This window comes from Periplaneta americana, chromosome 16 (genome assembly GCF_040183065.1).
Source record: "Periplaneta americana isolate PAMFEO1 chromosome 16, P.americana_PAMFEO1_priV1, whole genome shotgun sequence".
Lineage (NCBI taxonomy): Eukaryota > Metazoa > Arthropoda > Insecta > Blattodea > Blattidae > Periplaneta > Periplaneta americana.
The window spans coordinates 118,999,618-119,023,726 of NC_091132.1; the positions used below are offsets into that span (position 1 = coordinate 118,999,618).

At 36.5% G+C, this 24,109-nt stretch overlaps 1 protein-coding gene across 1 annotated transcript in view; it reads left to right on the top strand.

Moving 5' to 3' along the window:
• rec (recombination-defective) overlaps window positions 1-20,825 on the top strand; it is a 34,022-nt gene extending 13,197 nt beyond the window's left edge. Inside the window, exon 2 of the mRNA XM_069812924.1 lies at window positions 17,641-20,825. Within this exon, the coding sequence (XP_069669025.1) occupies window positions 17,654-20,152 (2,499 nt within the window). The 5' untranslated portion in view covers window positions 17,641-17,653 and the 3' untranslated portion in view covers window positions 20,153-20,825. The remainder of the gene's footprint in view (window positions 1-17,640) is intronic.
• The last annotated feature ends 3,284 nt before the right edge of the window (window positions 20,826-24,109 follow it).

The following is a 24,109-nucleotide window of genomic DNA, read 5'->3' on the forward strand; positions in this document are numbered from 1 at the left end:
CCCCGAAATCTTCTCTCGTTCACCATTTCTTCCAGTGAATCCTTCAGTAGGCAGTTTCTTCTCAACCAGTGACCCAGCCAATTCCTTTTTCTCTTCCTGATCAGCTTCAGCAGTCTTCTTTCTTCACCCACTCTTTCCAACAGAGCTATTATACTTAAAACTTCTGGTCCACTACCTAATGTGTTAAACACATGACTACGGAAAAAATTACGAAAACTGCATTATGCAACACTTAATTTATGAAAGTTTTCTGTGGTACGGATTATCCGATTTTTTCGATTAACCCTTCAGCCCACCCCCTTCATTACCACGGATAATAGAGGTTCTACTGTACCCAAATTAACCTCATCTCACAAAAAATAAAAATGTACAACTCTTGACTTGTTCCACATCTTGAAGCTTCAGTGTTGATGTAAGATCTAGCCTATTTTAATTCTTTATTTTTTACTAGTATTGGGTGCTTGACTGTTAGTCTTCACCCACATGCAACCAGTTATGTAGATCAATTTACTGACAGAGTCGTCCATGGTGTACTATAGGAAACTAGGCTATGCTACACTCGTGATGAGATGAGATGATGTTGGAGATTTGTTGGGATGCCACAAGGAAACTGAAAACCCTTGTGTTACTTGGACCATGGGCTTGTCCAACATAAGTTATAAATCGAGAATATGCTGGAGATTGAACCTGGGTCCACAGGATTATAAGTCCAGTGCTCTAGCGAATAGACCACTGTGGTAGCCTATGTAAGATCTATGAAATGCAATACATTAAATGAATGAGAATGAAAATGAATCCCAATCATGTTTAGGTTTTAGTGCACTGGTAATATCTGTTCATAAATATGGGAAATGCCTGTTATTATTCAGTTGAGAAGCTTTTGTCATCTAGTCTGCAGTCAAAAAATCTGAAAGTTAGAATTTATAAAACATTTATATTACCGGTTCTTCTGTATGGTTGTGAAACTTGGACTCTCACTTTGAGAGAGGAACAGAGATTAAGGTGTTTGAGAATAAGGTTCTTAGGAAAATATTTGGGGCTAAGAGGGATGAAGTTACAGGAGAATGGAGAAAGTTACACAACACAGAACTGCATGCATTGTATTCTTCACCTGACATGATTAGGAACATTAAATCCAGACCAGAGGTCTGCATTGGACGTTTTCGCTCGAGCGCCAAGTAGTTCATATCATAATCCGATAGGTAGCGCACATGCATGATGGGTAAAATTGTCACGAGCGATAAATCCTTGAACGGTATAAGCCGAGCGTTAGGCATTCGTTCTTGTTACAGTGATGAACTGTGTAGTAACATCATAGATGTTTATCATTTCAAAACTTTGCAGTGTTTAACTAACCTCTCCATAGTACAACTACAAAACTTGCTTTAAAATGTAATATAAATGTTGTAGGTAATTTTTTTTTTTCCACACAGGAGTGATTTTGTTTTTGCCACATCTGATAGATGTTATTGGATGTAAATGTAATTATTATAAACGGAGAACACAATCACGATAATGCAAGAACTGTATCAAGTTTTCTAGTAATAATAATAGTAATAACAATAATAATAATAATAATAATAATAATAATAATAATAATAATAATAATAATAATTAGTGTATCAATCTTTGCATCTGTGACAGTTGTGCAGCATGATTATTCGTTTTATTATATTTTCTGTGACGTTATCTCTGTACTAATATTGTTATTAATCTACTGCTATATCAATAATACTTTGTAAAACGTTTCTAAATTGTCGCAGTATACAGGCGGAACACTAGGTATGGACCTATCATATTATATATGTGGTAAATCAAATATTGAATAATTATTAATTAGCAATAATAACTGTAAATCGAAGTTTTTCATACTATTTTATTTATAACTTCATGTTCTTGTTTTGGTATGTTCCATTGACTGTTCCATTAAACGTTTGTCATAAACGCAGAAAATAAAGCCTTATTTTTACCGTGTGAGCAAAACATATGTGTATCTTATCTGTTGCCTTCCATACAAGATAAGACATGTCGGTGAGATGACCTTGTACTGTGCTTCTATTTATTACGAGCGTATCACGACCGATCGTATCTCACTTGAGGGTGCAACACTCGACCGAGTTCAAGCAAGCGATTTAACTCCAATGCAGCACTCTGATCCAGACATTTGAGATGGGCAGGGCATATAGCACGTATGGGGGAATCCAGAAATGCATATAGAGTGTCAGTTGGGAGACTGGAGGGAAAAAGACCTTTGGGAAGGCTGAGACGTAGATGGGAGGATGATATTAAAATGGATATGAGCTAAGTGGAATATGATGATAGAAACTGGGTTTATCTTGCACAGAAAAGGGATCGATGGCAGGCTTATGTGAGGGTGGCAATCAACCTCCAGGTTCCTTAAAAGCCATTTGTAATTAAGTAAGGTAATATCTGTTCAATATTATGAAAAACTTACCATAATTCTGAAAAAAGAAATGAAGTGTAACAAAGCATCTGGAGAAGATGCTGTACCTGTTCAACTATTTAAACATTCTTGTCACTCATTTCTTTTAAGAATTGTTAATTTTTTAAACACAATTTGGGAAGGAGTAGAATCACCTCAAGATTGAACAAACTCAATAGTTATCCCATTTCCAAGAATAAGAATAGAAAAAATTGCGATACAGAGGTATCAGCTTGTTGTACACTGGTTACAAAATGTATGCTAATATTATTAAATGCAGATTATATAAATACTAGTGGCTTGTGCAGCAAATGCTGCAAACTAAGTTCATTAGAAGTTAAAATTAAAATTTTTCAAATTTATTTCCAATGAAGAATACCAGACATTTTCCATAATAGTGAAACATACTCCCTCTGAATGCTTTTTATGCCAAATACTTTTCCTTGAACCTATCCATCTTCAGTTCTTGAGTTTCAATGCGAAAACGCAAGTAACAATGTTAGGACATTCAGGACATTTTTCATGTGGAGTAATGCAGTAGCTACCTCAGGTCATTGCGGAGAGAGTCATTGTGGTGAGAGTTAAGAAAATTTCAGGTTCGATTAAACCAAAGAAATATGAAATTAATTTTGATTTAGTTTTAAGACGGAGCTAAGATAGGAAACATGAATCATTACTACCTAGGAAAATTAGAGAATCACACATATAAATATTTATATCACACTGGCATTAAATATATGAAAAAGACCCACATCACTTGACTAATAACTATAAAAATATTTCATTTTTAATAACAATATTGTTACCTTACGTAAGTTTTATAGTGTTCAGTAACATTATATATAGCTGTTACCCAGTAAATTATAGAAATGAAGATCTAATTAAAAATATTCTTTCTCTGCGTCTACTTAGGCCTATATAAAACCTCAAAAGATTTCACTTTCATATCACCAATATAGCATTAATGTGTGTAGGCCCTAATTAGTGGCAAATAGGTATACTCACATAATTGCAATAACTATAATAATATTTCACTTTTAATGGTAATAATCTCATCAAACATTCTTAAGTTTTGCAGTTCTTAATATCCACTACACACCTGTACTCGGAAAACTACAGACCATAGAATCAGACCTGTAAATTATTTTTATACGCTACCTGAACTCTAAATATGTCAGCAATTCTGGAGGTCATGGCCTTCGCGTAATATTATTTATTGTAGTGTGTGTTTTGTTTTATTCTAAAAGTCATTATTTCTCAAAACTGATGACAGATGGATTTTGGAAAATAGGGAAATGATGTAGGAAAATTGACATTTCACTGAAAACTATTATTTTTCTGAAAAACTTTGGGTTCCAAGCTTCAAAATGAGGGGTCATTTATTAAAATCTATTCAGCCGTTTTCCCGTAATTTCCATTACCAGTTCAAATTGTATGTATAGATTATGAGAACATTTTAAGAAAAGAACAGAATATATTCCAAAGAGATAGATAATGCTGTGATTGATACTTTACAATGCAAATTTTGATAGAGGAATATCGTGAATTCAACATTGAAACACATCTGGCATTTGTGGATTTTAAAAATGCCTTCGACGGAATGAATAGAAACTTATTATTAGATATAATATTAGCGAAGAATCATATACCACAACAGATAATTTACAGTATTTATAATCTGTATATAACAAATCTCATTTGTGTCAAAATAGGAGACCAAATATTTGTATGGAAAGAAATAAGTTCAGGCATGAGACAAGGATGTGGACTCTCGCATCATCTGTTTAATGTTTATATAACTGCAATGGTGCAAGACTTAAAGAAGAAAAAACATGGAAGCATCCCGATTAATAGACATTTAAAATTAGATGCAGCAATTTTTGCAGACATCTTAGTTTTATTAGTCACTTCTGCAGATCATTTGCAATTGTCAGTACACAGTTTGAATTTGGTAGCCCAGGAGAACTCTGTGGAAATATTCACAGAAAAAAAAGCCAAAAAGCAAAACAAAAACATTGGTGTTTTGTGGTAAATATCTGGTACTAAGGAAAATTTGTCTAAATAATACATTTCTAGAACGACTCAACATGATTACTTATTTAGGTTATAAGTTCAGCTATATACTTTTTTTTAATTTAGATATACACTAGCAACAGAAAGTTTAAACTCACCTTTAAAAAAAATATTAATTCAACATTTTATGATACTTCTTAAGTAAAAATAATTGAGATCAATTACTAATTTTATTCTGCAACAAACTTCAGTGCATATTCAGTATATTCAGTGTTATACAGTCAGAGCACACAACATAGTGCAATTGACAATAAAATTAATTCAAAAACTCTCAACAACGTTGGCATTAAAAAACTCATTAATTTCATAAAATGGTTTGTTGATTAACCAACCAGAGACAAGTCTGTTAAAAGACTTCCTTTCCAGATTAAAAATATATCTCGGAAATTTATTTGTTATTTTTAAATACATAATAAAATAATTATTCATTGTTTTAGTTAGCCTACACTTAGGTATGTCAAAAAGGTCACGGTTTCTGGTGTTGTATATATGAACATCATTCCTGTGTGTCAACATATGTGAATTTTCTTTGACGAAATTTAGGGCTTGATAAATATACAGTGATGTTACAGTCATAATTTTCTCATTTACAAATAATGGTCTGCAATGTGCCTTCATTGATGAATTAGGTATAATTCTAATAGCTTTTTTTTTTTTTGTAACAAGTGCCTTATTAGTATGAGAACTATTACCCCATAAAAGTAGTCCATAAGAAAGTATACTATGAAAATAAGAAAAATAGACAACTCTAATGTAATTCTTCAGAACATACATTTTCAAATTTCGCAGAAGAAATATTACTCTTGACAGTTTTTTACAAACAGAATCAACATGGTCTGCCCAAGTAAGTGTGCTGTCCACAGTAATACCAAGAAGTTTAAAATTATTATTTTCCATGACTGTACTACTAAACAACAAAGATGCAGTTTTACTTTCATTTAAAAGAAATTTATTAGAACTAAACCATTTCTTGGCTTTATTAAAAACGGAATTACTAAGAGTTTTCAATTCATTAATATGACTATGACTTGTCAAGAAAGTGGCGTCATCAGCGAATACCACAGAATAAGCAGAGACATTGCACATCAAATCATTAACCATTATTAAAAATAAGATAGGACCCAACACTGATCGTTGAGGCACACCAATTTTACATTCATGAGCTCAGATTTATTGCCATCAATGAAGACACACTGCTGATGGTTACTAAAATAAGACACAAATAATTTTAATTCATTACCTCTAATACCATAATATTGTAATTTTTGTAATATAACATCATGCGAAACACAGTCGACAGCCTTACTAAAATCACAAAATGTAGCAGAACTAAATTTATGGTCCTCAAGACCTTCTAAAATATAACTAATAAAACTGTGCTATGAACTTCACACAAATCACGCACATAAAACATATTTTAAGAGTGAGAAATCGTCCTTTTTCGTGAAGTAAGAAAATGGTTCAAATTTTGTGTTCATCTATATCAGCGTTCCGCAACCTTTTTCTATTCACGGCAGACCCTAGATGGGCCTAGACTCAACACGGCACACCAAAATGTTAATCCCCTCAAAAACATATAATGTGACTGTCTTAATGTAATTAGTTAATGTATAATCGAATTTATTATTATTATTATTATTATTATTATTATTATTATTATTATTATAAAACAGAAATAGACTCTTGCATTTATTAACAATTTATGAACTTCACTGTAGAAAATACACATTTCTATTACTAATATTAAAGTAAATAACTTTACTCACACCTTCAGTGTGATACTTGGGGCTGCTTAGCTGCACACAGGGGCTGATCTGTGGTGAAATCGTTGACATTGCAAGTCTAATTTTTTCATTGATGGAATTGAGTCTCTCCCTCACTAATGTTTTAATTTCAGTTAACATCAAAAAGTCCGGTTTACACAAATATGTAGTTGAAATTGCTAATAACATATTAACTGCTATCTCGGAGATAACAGGGTAGTCATCCCTTATTGATAACCAAAATGTTTCCAAAGGCATTTCGAGACATTTTAATGTCAGTGTTCTGTCTGCTTTTAAGTCTGCCACTTCCTCTTGTACGAGTATATTATTTGGAAGATGGTTCGAATTCACAATGAATGGGTCACGAACCGAATCGAAATCTTGAACACACTCTCCAAAATAATTCTTTAACTTCTGGTGCAAGATTACTAAATGTTCTTTAATTAAGTCCATCAACACTTTATTACGGTCAGCAAGGGGCATACAGTTGGGAACATCTTAAACCACCAATTTTAAATAATCTCTATCCACAAATTCAGCTTAGTCACAAATTCTTGAATCTCATCCATACCTACTAGTCAGCATATTTTCGTTTCTGCCTTGCATTTCTCTGTTAAGCTCATTCAAATGTACGAAAATATCGAAAAGATATGCCAACTTAGATACCCATTCATCATCTGCAAATAGATCTGCGTACTCATGTCCTCGATGGTAAAAAATACAACCTTACGGTACCTCCTCTTTAAGTTCAATCATTCGCGCAAACACTTTACCTCGTAATAACCATCGCACTTCTGTATGTAGCAGGAGTGTAATATGCTCTGATCCATTTCCTGACACAAAACATATAAAAGTCTCATATTTAGGGGCCGCAACTTGATGAAGTTCACGACTTTTACTACTTCGTCCATCACAATTTTCAGAGGAGATGGCAAAGACTCAGCAACAACGGCTTTGCGGTGAATGAGACATTCGTTGCTCTGTATGTTAGGATTTACTTCATGTACTTTAGCCACAAATCTTTTCAGTCAGCCTGTCATACAAACACTAACGCAATCCTTTCATGTTAATTCATTATGGACCACATATTCATTAGTTGTACGAAATATTTCTTCACCGGTTACTCGCTCTGCCAGTTCTATGCAAAAAAATAAATTACTTGCAATTACATCCCCATCAATGTACTGAATGTGGGAAAGAAGGTGTGCGTGACCACCAATAACGGTGGACTCGTCGATCTGAAGTGACAACTTCTGACTGCTCTTTATTTTGTATTGTATTGTATTGTATTGTGTTGTATTTATTAACATTCCATGGTATTCATACATTGTTTTAAAGCTAGAATATGGAACAAGTCAAAAAAATTAATACTATTATAAAGTCTTAATTTAGTCACAGTCTAGATCAAATATATACAGACGAGATTTACAATATAGTCTACTAGTACAACACATAGTTTTAGTATCAATTTCATGAAGTGTGATTGAATGTCATGAATTCACCTACAGAATAGAAGGCGTGAGAAATTAGGTACTTCTTTAATTTGGGCCTAAATAATCTTATGTTCTGAGTTTAATTTTATATATTGCTAGGGAGGCTATTAAAAATTTTTACTGCCATATAATGCACTCCTTTTTGATAGCACCATAGACTTGCCGATGGAGTATGAAAGTCATTTTTTTGACGTGTATTTATGCTATGAACTGTTGAATTAGTTACAAAGTTTTCACGATTACATACGAGGAAGATTATTAATGAAAAGATATACTGACAAGCCATGGGCATTATTTGTTTTTTGAAAATAGTCCTACACGATTCCCTAGATTTGGCAACTACTATTATTCTAATTACTCTTTTTTATAATAGAAATATACTGTTACTATCTGTGGAATTTCCCCAGAATATTATTCCAAAACTCATTACCGAGTGGAAGTATGCAAAGTATATTGTTTTTAATATTAATATTTACTATCTTTTGCATAGATCTAATAGCAAAACAAGCTGAATTTAGTTTGGGGGTAATTGCTTTAATATGACTTTTCCAATTTAACACATTATCGATTTTTAAGCCAAGAAATTTGGTTGTTGTTGTTTCTAATAGGGATCTATTGTTAATTATTGCGCTAGAAATTTGCGAGATTGAGTTTGGACAGGATTGTTAATTTTGTTTCAATTTAATACCAATTTATTGGCCGAGAACCAGTCACATATTTTGAAGAGAATTTCCTCTGTTGAAGATTGGAATGTGTTGGAGTTATTGGCTGTAATTACTATACTTGTGTCATCTGCAAATAATCTGGGATGGCTTACATCTTTTATTAAGGGGGCAAGATAATTTATAAACACTAGAAAAAGTAGGGGACCTAATATTGATCCGTGAGGAATTCCATTATTAATAGTTCCCCCATGTCGAGGCAGATTTCATAGTTGTATTGATTTCAACTTTCTGTTTCCTATCTCTGAGATATGAGTGAAACCATTGGTGTGCAACACCTTTAATTCCATAATAATCTAATTTATCTAGCAGCATTTTATGATTTATACAGTCAAATGCTTTGGATAAATCACAGAAAATCCCTCCAACTTGTAATGTTTTATTAACTGCCTCCAGAATTTTGTCAGTTAAACTAAATGTTGCATTTTCTGTGCCTTTATTTTTCCTAAATCCAAATTGTTCTGGGACTAAAATGTTGTATCTTTCTAGACGATGATATAATCTTTTATACATTACTTTTTCAAAGATTTTGGAGAAGACTAGTAGAAGTGATATGGGTCTGTGATTTTCTGGAGACGTTGTTTCTCCCTTTTTGAAGATAGGAATAACCACTGAATAACTGATTTCAAAATTATTTAATGATTCCCTGTTTATATTTCTGAATCTCACTTTAGTTGGGTTTTTTTGATGATGTGTTACTATATACTCGTATACTTAGAAGTTGAGCATCATGATCCGAAAGACCATTAATTATTGGGGTTGTTTGAGATATGCATATTTTTTTCTTTTCCGATGAATATGTTGTCTATTGCAGTAGCTGAATCCCCTTCTATTCTGGTCGGAAGGTTTACTGTGTAAATTAAATTGAAAGATGCTAGCAATGAATTTAGTTGATCTTTCCTATTGCTTTCTGTTACATAATAATCGACATTGATGTCTCCGCAAATAATGCATTCACGTTTCAGTTTCTGTAAGCATTCTAGTTTCTTTTCCAATAAATGAATAAAATTTTCGTAGTCTCCAGATGGTGCTCTATATAGACATATTATAATGAAACTATATGTTTCATTTTGTAATTCAACAGAACAGATTTCTAAATCCCTGTCTTTGCAAAAATGTGAAAGATCAATATTTTCTCCTGCATAATGTCGTCGATGTCACAGGACATATCACTAACTCGGCGGGTATGTAGGTTTTACGAGATTCCGAATGGCCTATATGCAAAAATATATTTTTAAGAAAACAATTTAATTTTAATTAATTTGATCAATTTCATACAATAATAGGCCAAAGTCCGCGACACATCTTTCACCTTGTGAAGGCACAGTGGTTGCGGAACATTGGTTTAAACCCTTCTCACTTCCCCCCCCCCCAAATCAGCTTGTGTTCGCGATTCCCATTTTGATGCTATTGTGTAAGAAGTAAGTCAAGGGGGAATACAGGACCGCATCCCGTTCCTCGGTAGGGCCATTATTTCCGGAATTAGAGACCGAAATATTCTAGGTACAGAAAAAACTACGACGGATTTGCTGGATTTTCGCGGTGATTATTAGTGAACATGCGGGAATGCTACAGTTATAAGGGCGGGCCCCTGAGCCGCGTCGTTCTCCTTGTGTAGAGAAAATTCTGTTTTGGAAGGTCAAAATGAAATTTTGCCGGCCTCTCCCGTCCAAACGCACAGGGATGGAGAGTCGTCCTTTGCACCAAAGATAGAGTTCAAGGAGCTGAATTCAACGCACTCGTCGACTTTGTTCTCACTTCACGCACAGCGGAGTTATGGTGGCGAGAATGTCGGTAGAATACCATTTTTTTTTTCGAAAATCAGCTTGTGTTCGCGACTCCCATTTTGATGCTATCGTGTAAGAAGTAAGTCAAGGGGGATACAGTACCGCATCCCGTTCCCCGGTAGGGCCATTATTTCCGGAATTATAGACCGAAATATTTTAGATACCGAGAAAATAAGTGTAGAAAAAAGTGCGACAGATTTATGGGATTTTCGCGGTGATTATTAGTGAACATGCGGCGATGCCACAGTTAAAAGGGCGGGCCCCTGAGCCGCTTCGTTCTCCTTGTGTAGAGAAAATTCTGTTTTGGCAATTGAAAATGACGGATTTTTTTTAAATTTGCCGGCCTCTCCCCTCCAAACGCTTGGAGATAGAGAGTTGTCCTTTATAATGAAGATAGAGTCCGATGCGCTGTATTCAACGCACTCATCGGCTTTGTTCTAACTTCACGTACTGCGGAGTTATGGCGGCAAGAATGTCGGGGGAATAGGGGTTTGAGCCCCTCCCCTTTTTTTTCTCGAAAATCAGAAAGTGTTCGCGATTGCCATTTTGGTGCTATCGTGTAAGTAAGTCAAGGGTGAATACAGGGCCGCATCCCGTTCCTCGGTATGGCCATTATTTCCATAATTAGAGACTCAAATATTTCAGGTACCCAAAAATTAAGGCTAGGAAAAAGCGCGGCTGATTTGTCGGATTTTAGCGGTGATTACTAGGGAACATGCGATAACGCTACAGTTAAAAAGGCGGGCCTCTGAGCCGCTTCTTTCTCCTTGTGTAGAAAAAAGTCTGTTTTGAAAGGTCAAAATGACTATTTGTTGAAATTTTGCCGGCCTCTCCCATCCAAACACAGAAGGATAGGGAGTTGTCCTTTATACTGGAGATATAGTTCGCCGAGCTGTATTCAACGCACTAATCGGCTTTGTTGTCACTTCACGTACTGCGGAGTTATGGCGGAAAGAATGTCGGCGGAGTGGTGGTTTCTCGAAAATCATAAAGTGTTCGCGATTGCGATTTTGATGCTATCATATAAGACGTCAAGGGGGAATACATGGCCGCATCCCGTTCGTCGGTATGGCCATTATTTTCGGAATGAGAAACTGAAATATTTCAGGTACCCAAAAATTAAGGCTAGAAAAAAGTGCGGCGGATTTGCCGGATTTTAGCGATGATTACTAGGGAACATGCGGGGATGCTACAGTAAAAAAGGGCGGGCCCCTGAGCCGCTTCGTTCTCCTTGTGTAGAAAAAAGTTTGTTATGGAAGGTCAAAATGTCCTTTATTTTTTTATTTATTTATTTATTTTTTTTTTTTTTTCAAATTTTGCGTGCCTCTCCTGTCCAAACGCAGCAGGATAGAGTTTTCCTTTATACTGGAGATAGAGTTCGCCGAGCTGTAGTCAACGCACTCATCGGCTTTCTTCTCACTAGACGTACGGCTGCGTTATGGCTGCAAGAATGTCGGCGGAATGGTGGCTTGAACCCCTCCCCTTTTTTTTCTCGAATATCAGAAAGTGTTCACGATTGCCATTTTGATGCTATCGTGTAAGAAGTAGGTCAATGGGGTATACAGGGCCGCATCCCGTTCCTCGGTATAGCCATTATTTCCGGAATTAGAGACTCAAATATTTCACGTACCCAAGAATTAAGGCTAGAAAAAAGTGCAACGGATTTGCCGGATTTTAGCGGTGATTACTAGGGAACATGCGAGGTTGCTGCAGTTAAAAGGGCGGGCCTCTGAGCCGCTTCGTTCTCCTTGTATAGAAAAAAGTCTATTTTGGAAGTTCAAAATGACCATTTTTTTTTAATTTTGCCGGCCTCTCCCGTCCAAACGCAGCAGGATAGAGAGTTGTCCTTTATACTGGAGATAGAGTTCGCCGAGCTGTATTCAACGCACTAATCGGCTTTGTTGTTACTACACGTACTGCGGAGTTATGGCGGCAAAAATGTCGTCGGAATGGTGGTTTCTCGAAAATCAGAAACTGTTCCCGATTGCGATTTTGATGCTATCATGTAAGAAGTAAGTCAAGGGGGAATACAGGGCCACATCCCGTTCCACGGTGTGGCCATTATTTCCGGAATGAGAAACTCAAATATTTCAGGTACCCAAAAATTAATGCTAGAAAAAAGTGCGGCGGATTTGCCGGATTTTAGCGGTGATTACTAAGGAACATGTGAGGATGCTACAGTTAAAAGGCCGGGCATCTGAGCCGCTTCGTTCTCCTTTTGTAGAAAAAGTCTGTTTTGGAAGGTCAAAATTACCATTTTTTTTTTTTTTTTTTTTCAAAATTTGCCGGCCTCTCCCGTCCAAACGCAGCAGGATAGAGAGTTGTCTTTTATACTTGAGATAGAGTTCGACGAGCTGTATTCAACGCACTTATCGGCTTTGTTGTCACTGCACGTACTGCGGCGTTACGGCGGCAAGAATGTCGGCGGAATTTTGGTTTGAACTGGTCCCCCTTTTTTTCTCGAAAATCAGAAACTGTTCGCGATTGCGATTTTGATGCTATCATGTATGAAGTAAGTCAAGGGGGAATACAGGGCTGCATCCGTTCCTCGGTGTGGCCGTTATTTCCGGAATGAAAAACTCAAATATTTGAGGTACCCAAAAATTAAGGCTAGAAAAATGTGCGGCGGATTTGCCGGATTTTAGCGGTGATTACTAAGGAACATGCGAGGATGTTACAGTTAAAAGGTCGGGCCTGTGAGCTGCTTCGTTCTCCTTGTGTAGAAAAAAGTCTGTTTTGGAAAAATGACTATTTTTTTTTAATTTTGCCTGCCTCTACCGTCCAAACGCAGAAGGATAGAGAGTTCTCCTTTATACTGGAGATAGAGTTCGCAGAGCTGTGTTCAACGCACTCTTCGGCATTGTCACTACACGTACTGCGGAGTTATGGCGGCAAGAATGTCGGCGGAACCCCTCCCCTTTTTTTCTCGAAAATCTGAAAGTGTTCGCGTTTGCCATTTTGATGCTATCGTGTAAGAAGTAAGTAAAGGAGGAATACAGGCCGCATCCCGTTCCTCGGTATGGCCATTATTTCCGGAATTAGAGACTCAAATATTTTATGTTTCCAAAAATGAAGGCTAGAAAGACGTGCGGCGGATTTGCCGGATTTTATCGGTGATTACTAGGGAACATGCGGGGATGCTACATTTAAAAGGTCGGGCCTCTCATCCGCTTCGTTCTCCTTGAGTAGAAAAAAGTCTGTTTTGGAAGGTGAAGATGGACCATTTTTTTAATTTTGCCGGCCTCTCCCGTCCAAACGCAGAAGGATAGAGAGTTGTCCTTTATACTGGAGATAGAATTCGACGAACTGTATTTGTTATGCCCATTTCTGACACCAGTATTTGTTATACCATATCTGACACCAAAATTTATTGTTGAGCTCTATCATATCTGACACTAGTATTTTGTCGTGCCACTTGTCACGACAATGGCGGATGGCTTATGTTTGAGATAATCGCGCGTTATAATCTCTATCAAGATAACACAAACGAATCAGACACTGCGTTATACGTACTTCCTAACTCTCTGATATGATTTATAAATTGTACTTGCTTATGGATAGGAGGGATTCCTACTTAGAATGTGATCTCAGGCTTTCAGAATAATCACAAGTGTAGAAATTCACTATTACTAAGTTTAGTAACAAGATATCAATTTACTACAGACAGATTATTAAATATTGAGATTGAACGATTTAGAAAGTGTGAGAATTTCTGTTAATTTTAACGTACCAAGATGAACTAGTTAATTGTAAATTCTAAAGATTGAACTGATAATTTAATTACAGTAGATAGTAGGGCGAACCCTGGTGCTGTTCGCAGGTGATGCCATTTTCTGAATTTCTTCCTGGACGTCGGGAAGTTACGACCGCTACTGCATGACCGCTGTCTTGACCAATAACTAATGACCGCCTTTTGGACGTTTCATGTCCATTTGTAAGTTCTGGAACCGCGTCCTTTTTGACGTAACAGAGTGACGCTATTTTACCCGCGATCTTCTAAAAAGACGATATTGCATTCACTAAACACCACGCTTCTCATTCTAAACCATTATTTCAAATCGGCGTTTCCTGTCGTCACTTAGAACAATACAGATTTAAGGAACTCTCAGGACTGAATCTCTGTTTTTGATTTACCCAATAGAAATTCGGGGTTCGGAATGATCGCCAATTAAAATGTCTCGCGAGAGACGCTGCATAATCTTTCGTTATATGTCAGCTGTTGCTAAAGACTGCTAAAATGCATGCATACGCATTTCTGCCTTGTTCAAGGACTGGACTTTCAGCTTCTGCTGACGTCGGTAAACTGTACGGTAATCTGTCAAAACAGGAAGCGATCTCTGTCGTATGTCAAAGGCATGTCTTAAAGTGAATATTTTAATAAGTACGATTTCATTACTTTAAAATAAAGTGAAAATATATTGCTTATGGTCATAACAAAGTTATGATTGCTTATCATAATCCTTGGGCACAACATATTCAACGCACTCATCGGCTTTGTTGTCACTACACGTACTGTGGAGTTATGGCGGCAAGAAAGTCGACGGAATGGTAGTTTGAACCCTTCCCACTTTTTTCTCGAAAATCAGAAAATATTCGCGATTGCCATTTTGATGCTATCGTGTAAGACGTAAGTCAAGGGGGAATGCAGGGTCGCATCCCGTTCCTCGGTATCGCCATTATTTCGGAAATTGGAGACTCAAATATTTCAGGGACCCAAAAATTAAGGCTAGAAAAAAGTGCGGCGGATTTGCCGGATTTTAGCGGTGATTACTAGGGAACATGCGGGGATGCGACAGTTAAGAGCCGCTTCGTTCTCCTTGTGTAGAAGAAAGTCTGTTTTGGAAGTTCAAAATGACCATTTTTTTTAATTTTGCCGGACTCTCCCGTCCAAACGCAGAAGGATAGAGAGTTGTCCTTTATGCTGATGATAGAGTTCGACGAGCTGTATTCAACGCACTCATCGGCTTTGTTATCACTACTCATACTGCAGAGTTATGGCGTCAAGAACGTCGGCAGTATGGTGGTTTGAACCCCTCCCCTTTTTTTCTCGAAAATCATAAAGTGTTCGCTCCTGCTTGCATTCTGCTCCCGCGCAGTCTTTGACATTCCCCTCCCACTTTCCTCTCTACATCCCATAGTGCCGTCGTGGAAGCAACGAGAATGGGAGATTCAGCAGCGAGATCCGAGTGAGACTGAATGCTTATATGACCGGCTCTAATGATCACTCATTTTCACCCCCAAACAGAATACAGGCAAAACATTATAACTTATTTGTCTGAGAGCACCCTGTTAGCCAAGGATATTTCTTATATCACGAAAATTGAAAATTTCTATTTCGTGTTCTCCATCTGCTACTTAAATATGTAAATGTGGTGTCGATCTCCTATCTTTGTAAGCACATTTCGTTTCACACGTCCAACTTGAAAACGGTTTTTCTTTTAATTCTACAAATAATATTATCTCAATGTTCCTTCGGGAACCTGTAACCCCTAGAGGGCGCATCCCCATGTGGCAGATCGGGGAATCCCTCTCAGAAATGAGTGTTAGGAGAGAAATAAAATATCTCCCGCGGACCAACAGGTGATTATCTATGCTAGCCTGTCATGGCATAGAGATGCGTCCCACAGGAGGCAGAGGTGGGAAGGTTCGTTGGATTCAAGTAAGGCCTCCCGGCTAGGTCCAAAGGACCCGCTGACCAAAGACAGGTGTAGTCCTTTCATATAGGGGGTTGAGAAAGGACAGTACAACCGCCAACTCTTAAAAACATGGTGTCATTCAAGAAAATGGTTCAAATCAGCTCATCAAAATGTTGCGTCCCAAAGAAGTAACAGCGAACAGGCAAAACATCAAAATTCAAAATGGAAATAATCATTCAAAGATCTAAAACTAATTCCTGATCTACCTTGAAAATCTGCCGTGGCCATGTTTAGATTGATTACTGATTATGATTGCCTCAGTAAACACCTCCATCGTATTGGAGTACTGAATTGACCTAAATGCTTCCTGTGCACCAGAGAAGAGGACATGGAGATGGAGCACCTGGCTAGTTGTGAAACTCTTAGGACATTTGTGGACCTTCCATCAAAATATTGGGAAGGAAGAAGGATGATGACTTCATTGTTAAATACAGAGCATTAGGCACACACTCACGCACGCACGCACACACACACACACACACACACACACACACACACACACACACACACACACACACTTAGTTGCTTACTTTTGATTAAACTAAACTAAACAAAGAAGCTATTTCAGAAACACCAATATAACGTGATGTAATATTGTTACAGAAGGCTAGCCTCATTTGGTAAGGAGATGTAGTCAATCGATACCCTCTCCCAGTCCATCCTCAAGTTTGCGAGTCAAGGTCGTAGCCATGTCTTTAGAGCAGGAATGTACATAATTTGTACTCACTGAGCAGACTCGTGACTCGCAAACAGAATAGATGCTTGGAACACCCTGGAGCGAATTTTTCTCCTCAAATATTAATTGTCAATATTACAGATATTATTCTGTAGGACAAATTAATAAATTCTTAATATTCTCATAGTTAGCAGTGCATATTTCTGTACAGATTACTGTGCACTTAACTGCGGAATCCCGGCCAAATAAGTCACTCAGCTGAGTGCACTCCTAGTATAATGGCAGTTGACTTGAACATAAAACTTCAATGTATATGCCTAACTTGGAGTCAGGCCATAAAGGGAAACATTGAAGGAGAAGAGTTCGATCCAGTGACGTGGATTGAATTCGGCATAGCTCAGTGGGCAGTGCGCTTGGTACGTAGAACGAAGGACCCGGGTTCGATCCCCGGCACCGGAGCGAATTTTTCTCCTCAAATATTATTCTGTAGGACAAATTAATAAATTCTTAATATGTATTTTCTACCTTTGATGTCCATTCGAAGTTGAGAAATAGAGTTGGTATTGACAGAGCTTCTAAGATTCTCTTTTTATGTAGGCTAAAGCCTGTTTTTTTCATGCAATTGTTACTATTATAGTGAATTTGTTGATGAAGATCAGTAGCTTTCTATCTATGTATTTTAATTGTTCAATGAATATCATATGCCCTCTTAACATGATTGTTCCATTGCAAGTGAAAAGTTGTGACATAAATATAATAAAAATGAACAATGAGTAAATCAGGTTGGAAATGCTTTGAAGGCAAATGTTATCCACACTTTCATTTGAGTTAAATTTTGGTAGACTGTAGCTCACTTTAACTCCCCTGCTTTCGTGTCCATGAAATATAAGTATTCAAAATGAGAGACTTGTTTTCATTAAAAAATTATGTTCATTTGTGTAACTTGGACTTAATTTCGGTAATTTTGTAGAGCATATTTTGTTTAAGGTACAACAACAAAATGGATGGGAGAAATCCATCTTCAGGAACGAGTAGTGGCTGGCAATCTCAAGGAAGAGGCAGAGGTCAAGCAAGAGGAGGAGGAGGAGGAGGTGGTTGGCAGCGAGGTAGAGGCCAAGGAAGATGGAATTGGTATAACAAGTTTCGAGGACGAGGGCTGAAAAAGTCTGTTGGAAATACTCCGCCCATTACATCGTCAAGCCAGTCTCAGACTAGCCAGGTACAGATAATAGATATGTTCCAAAGTATACCCAGCCCATATCAAGGATGGAAGTTGTATTTTCCTCAGGAAGCATATAAAGAAAGTTCTCCAACAGTTACCAAAGTTAGAGCAATGGAAAATTTCATTATTAGGAATAAATCTCTTTATTCTTACTCTGTTGTTGAAGAAAGAAGAGCTTTTTCTGTTGATTTGAATGCTTTGAAGAGTGATAGTGTCTTTCTAGAAGAATGGCCTACTTTCCAAGATGATCTAAGTGAAGTTCCAGAACATACTATTAACTGTTTAGGTCTAGCAATGCATCATATAGTTCTTTCTGCTTTACAGAATGAAGTAAAAGAACAATTGCAAGATAACGACGCATTACCTTCTATAATTTTACCAAGTATAAGAGCTCGAATTGCAAATTTTGAACCTATAATTCAATTAAAAAATCTGAAAGCAATTTTCTTTGGTAAACTTGTTTCTGTACGTGGTACAATTATTCGAGTGGGAAATATTAAACTGCTGTGTATGTGGATGGCCTTTGAGTGCAATACATGTTGTGCAGTACAGTGTGTTAAGCAGCAGGATGGTTTCTTCTCACAACCGACTAAATGTACAACAGAAGGATGTCGGGCAAAATCTTTTCGTCCTCTCTATTCTTCTCCATTCACGCAGACAATTAACTGGCAGTCTGTCAGACTTCAGGAAATTGTTTCAGACGATCAACGTGAAGGTGGTAGAGTTCCACGAACTATTGAATGTGAACTTACTGACGACTTACTAGATTCTTGCATTCCTGGAGATGTAGTCACAATTACGGGTATTGTTAAAGTTCGTAATAGTGAGGAGTGTAACAAGAAGAAGGTTCCAAGCATGTTTCTCATGTATATTGATGCAGTTTCCAGTGTTAATAACAAAAATGAGACACAAGCTGGTTGTAGTAAAGGTGTGGGAATTGAATTCAATATGAAAGATTATTATGCAATTCAAGAAATACATTCACAACCTGATCTTTTTAGATTTCTTGTAAATTCGCTGTGTCCTACAATATACGGACATGAAATGGTGAAAGCTGGTTTACTGCTGGCTTTATTTGGTGGAACATTAAATCACGCAGATGGTCGTTCAGATCCACATGTTTTAGTAGTGGGAGATCCAGGTTTAGGCAAATCACAGATGTTACAAGCTTGTGCCAGTGTGGCTCCCCGAGGTGTTTATGTGTGTGGAAATACTAGTACTGCGACAGGTCTTACAGTAACTCTCACAAGAGAAGCTGGTGGGAACTATGCCCTCGAAGCTGGTGCACTAGTACTGGCTGACCAGGGTTGCTGTTGTATAGATGAATTTGATAAAATGACAAATCAACACCAGGCTCTGTTAGAAGCAATGGAACAGCAAAGTATAAGCATAGCAAAAGCAGGTGTAGTATGTTCTCTTCCAGCAAGAACTTCTATACTTGCAGCTGCTAATCCCACTGGAGGCCATTACAATCGTGCTAAAACAGTGTCAGAAAATCTGCGAATGGGTTCAGCCCTTCTTTCTAGATTTGACTTGGTTTTTATATTATTAGATCAACCTAATGAACAGTTAGATAGTTTGTTATCAGAACATGTGATGGCTTTACATTCAGGTGTGAAGAGAAGGAGGAGTGAACGTCATGATGCCAGCAGTGTATCTCATGTCAATGAAGAAGAACTTTCTCTTCCTGAATATCTCAAGTTACACCCAGGCGAGGTTGTAGACTTTTTACCACATCAACTTTTTAGAAAATATGTGATGTATGCTAGGAAATATGTGCTGCCTAGATTAACCCCACCGGCAGCTGATATTTTGCAGAAGTTTTATTTAGATCTGCGTCGTCAGCATCAGACAAGTGACTGCACACCTATCACAACTCGTCAATTAGAATCATTAATACGTCTCACAGAAGCACGAGCAAAGCTGGAGCTGAGGGAGGAGGCAACCGAAAAAGATGCTCAAGATGTGGTAGCTATTATGAAGTACAGTATGGCAGATACACTTAGTGATGGTTTTGGTGGTTTAGATTTTCAAAGATCACAACATGGCTCAGGCATGTCTAGCAAGAATCAAGGAAAACGATTTATTAGTGCATTACAAAGACGTGCAGATGCCCAGAGTCGCTCTGTATTCTCTATAGAGGAACTCAAAGAAGTAGCTCGCTTAGCTCAAGTACAGGTTTCTGACTTTTATGGTTTTTTATCTACTCTAAATGTTCAAGGATTTCTCTTGAAAAAAGGTTCAAAACTCTACCAACTTCTTACTGTGGAATACTAACTTACTGAACATTCTACCTACAACACTAATTTGTCAAATGTTACTGTTTCTTATTTTGTATTTTTATAAATAAAGTTGTTTATGAAGTTACAATTAATAAAATTGTCCATTTTGAATCTTGCGTACACTATTTTTAACACTTGAATATAAGTAATTGATTAATGTTAGTCTGTGTGGCTTACAGGTGTTTCGGTGCTTCATCACACCATCCTCAGAGCCTACTAGATCTCGGCGTCATCTCGAACTTCTCTGCCTGTTGTGTGGGTGCGTTTGTTTGTTGAAAAGTGTTGAAAAGTGGAGTCAAATAATGTATGTGTACTGAAATTGATCTGTGTGTTGAGAATTTGATCTGGGTTTGTTTTAGTGTGTTTGTATATTTCGTATTGTTCTAGTGTGTTGAGTTTTTGGTTCTTGGGTTGTATGTGTAGGATTTCCATGTCCGCATTTGTGTTATTGTATGTATGGTTAGCATTGGTTATGTGATGGTTGTAGAAATACAACATAGCATACAGAACAGAAAACACACTACAAAGACATCTCAACACACAAAAAACACAAACTAATAAATACGACCACACAGGTGTATACAAACTCACATGTAACAGTTGCGACAAGTTCTACATTGGACAGACAGGCAGATCATTCCAAACATGCTACAAAGAACACATTAAAGCAATGACCAGAGGACACAATACATCTACGTACGCCGATCACATAACCAATGCTAACCATACATACGATAACATAAATGGAAATCCTACACATATAACCCAGGAACCGAAACCTCAACACACAGATCAATTTTAGTACACACACACACTATTTGACTCCACTTTTCAACACTTTCCAACAATCAAACGCACCCACACAACAGCAGAGAAGTTCGAGATGACACCGAGATCTAGTAGGCGCTGAGGATGGTGTGATGAAGCACCGAAACAGTTGTAAGCCGCACAGACTAACATAATTAACACGAGTAAGTCCGCTAGTTAATCAATTACTAATAAAATTGTCTTATAGCAGAAATATTTTCACTTGGAAGTTTTTTGCTGAAGTAACACTGATGTGGCACAGAAAATGACTTGGAGCAGCGTTTCTCAAACTTTTTTGAAGTGGGGACCACTTTTTAAAGTCAGAACAGTTCCACGGGCCACCTTACTCTTGTTCCTTTCCAAAGCAAATTTATCATTTTCGTAGCATATTTTAATACCAGTATACTTATATTTCGCGGGTGCTTGTGTAAAGGGAGTTAAGTCAAATTGTAAGGTATGTAAACTTCTCTCCTTTGGTACTGAACAAAACCCCTTTGTCACAAACTATGGAGCACTGTAACTGCATCATAGATGGAAGAATAACTTAACCCCTTTAACACAAGAAAAAAGTAATTGTGGATAGTTCAAATCTGTACTTATTCCATTTTAGCCAATTCATACTTAACCCCCTTTACACGAGCACCCGCGATTTTAAAATTGAATTAAGGTTCGGTACTATGGTCCTCTGTTATGAATTCAGGCAGTCCCTAGCTGGGTTACGCGCACGGCTCCAGGTGTGCAGGGTAAAGATGTCGAGAAACACCACGTATATAGTGTTTTAAATCCCTCTTTTGTTGCTGAGAGTAGAGTGGGAAGTCGATAGATGGATAGGGTAATAAATTTCATAAAATGCAGTACTGGGAGAAAAAGTGAAATTCGATTGCCAAGTGGCATTTCCAAACTCTGAGATTTTAAGCTATAGTGTGATATGCAATTCGTTTGAGGTTTATTTTTTCTTCTGTCTTTTTTGAAGGACCACAAGGGCAGACCTCGAGGACCACAGTTTGAGAAACGCTGACTTAGAGTGATGTAAGGTGCCTTATTCCTGTCAGCAGGAATGTTATAACCCATAATAGTGACTGACAAGTCATGTCAGCATCAGCTTGCTATGAGTAAGCTGCATGCCATGTAGACAGTCTAGTTCGTGAATACCTATACTCTTACACTGTGAGAGGGGTGGATAAGTACACTGGTAATAGGAAATATACGATTGCTTTGCAGTACTGAAAACAACGCAATAGCAAGTGGCAGTGGGAAAGGTAAGCGCGAAGCTTATGCAAAATGTCATGAAGATTGGTTATTTAAGGGGAGAGGATGGTATGTTTTGGTGAAAAATGAGTAAATAAAAAAGAAAATCTTTGAAATACTCTGTGATATGTGTGGAATGCATAGCATAACATTTTGTGGGTATTTGTGCCCTTATCAGATGTTGAGACGTCATTTTTAAACTTCCTGCGCTATGGATTTTTAAATCACACGCCCGCTTTTATTGGTTTCCAGTAACTTCATTTTTTTGCTACATTGCCAGACAAAAATGGATATAATTTCTGAACTATTAAAGATACATGCATGAAATTTAGAACACACATTCTTTAGACTATTAGGAAACTTTTCTCTGTAACAGAATTTTGTTAATTGATTTCATTTTAAAAATACGTCGGTTTGTTTGCAAGAAAGGAAATCAGAAAATTGTTATTAAAATTTAATTGTTTATTTTACAGACGTAGGGACTAATATCAAAATTCTGTTACAGACAGTTTGTAGAACATGCTTTTGCAAATACTTTGCAAAAAACTGTTTGAATCTATCTTTAAAAATGGTTTAGATATACCGGTTTTAGTACAATCCTGCATTGGGTGTATTTTTTTCAAATTTGGGCCTCCAAATAATTTTTTTTTTCAGAATATTTTTATTTGGTTGAGTTGCCACAGCTGTGAGCTCTCTACATACAAAAAATTAATATTTTACGCCAAATAGGAAAAAAGTTTTAAAAAATACCATCCTCTCCCCTTAAGTTGTTTACCTGGAACCACAATGCATAACACAATAAAATTTATATTTAAAAAAAAACATATCTGCAAGAAATTTAATGTACAGCAGCATTACGATATATCATTCTCATGCATGTAGGAACGTCATGGGAGAGAGGACGAAAATTATTGATGCATTGTCAAAAACATTTTAAACTATAGGAATCCAACATTTAAAATAATGAAATATTGAAAATTTAACTATAAGTTATAACACCGCGTTTGTTTAAATTGTTGTTATATTGTTTATCTGTTTAAATTCTGATTTAGACATTAATTGAATATGCAATTTCGAAAAGGGCACATGTCTGAAAAGTAAAAATGTACAGGAATGAAAAAAAAAATCTGATGTAATTACTTAGCATTTTAGAGTCAAAAGACAGTATAATATGTAAGAAAAAAATATATTTAAGATATTATCATATGATTTTTTTTAGCTTTTTTATTTTGGAGATTGCCCTTTTCGAAATGCATGGACAATTTTTTTTATAAATAAGTAAGAATTCTATAAACAAAAATGGTGAAGACAATAACACCAAGGTATAATATACGAAAAACATAAGTATTCATTGACAAATATATGACAAGTGTTGTATTGCTTGTTTCCACGTATTCACATTTTTTTTATGTTCTAGTCATATTTAACTTATTTTATGTTTTTATATTTATATTTTATGTTTTATATTTTTGTTGAGCTATATATAATCATAATTTTCCTTACTGTGTGTACTTAAAACTATTGTATTCATTGTATGCTTTGTACTGCACTATTTTATTACTACTATCAGTATTATTATTATTATTACTATTATTATTATTATTATTATTATTATTATTATTATTATTATTATCGTCAATAATTGCCTTATTTTTTATACTTTGTATGTCTCATTTATTTTGACCTGCTGTTCACATTTTATTATGCTTTTTTCTTTCTTTCTGTATGTTATATATTATGTCTGATTTCTACTTACTTGTTGTTTACATTTTATTATTATTATTATCTTATTCAGTTTTATGTGTAAAATTGTAGTGTACTTTGTAAATTTATAGTGTTTTTTATAACACAGTTTTATTCCTGGTTGAGTGTTGGAGAAGGCTGTATGGCCTTAATT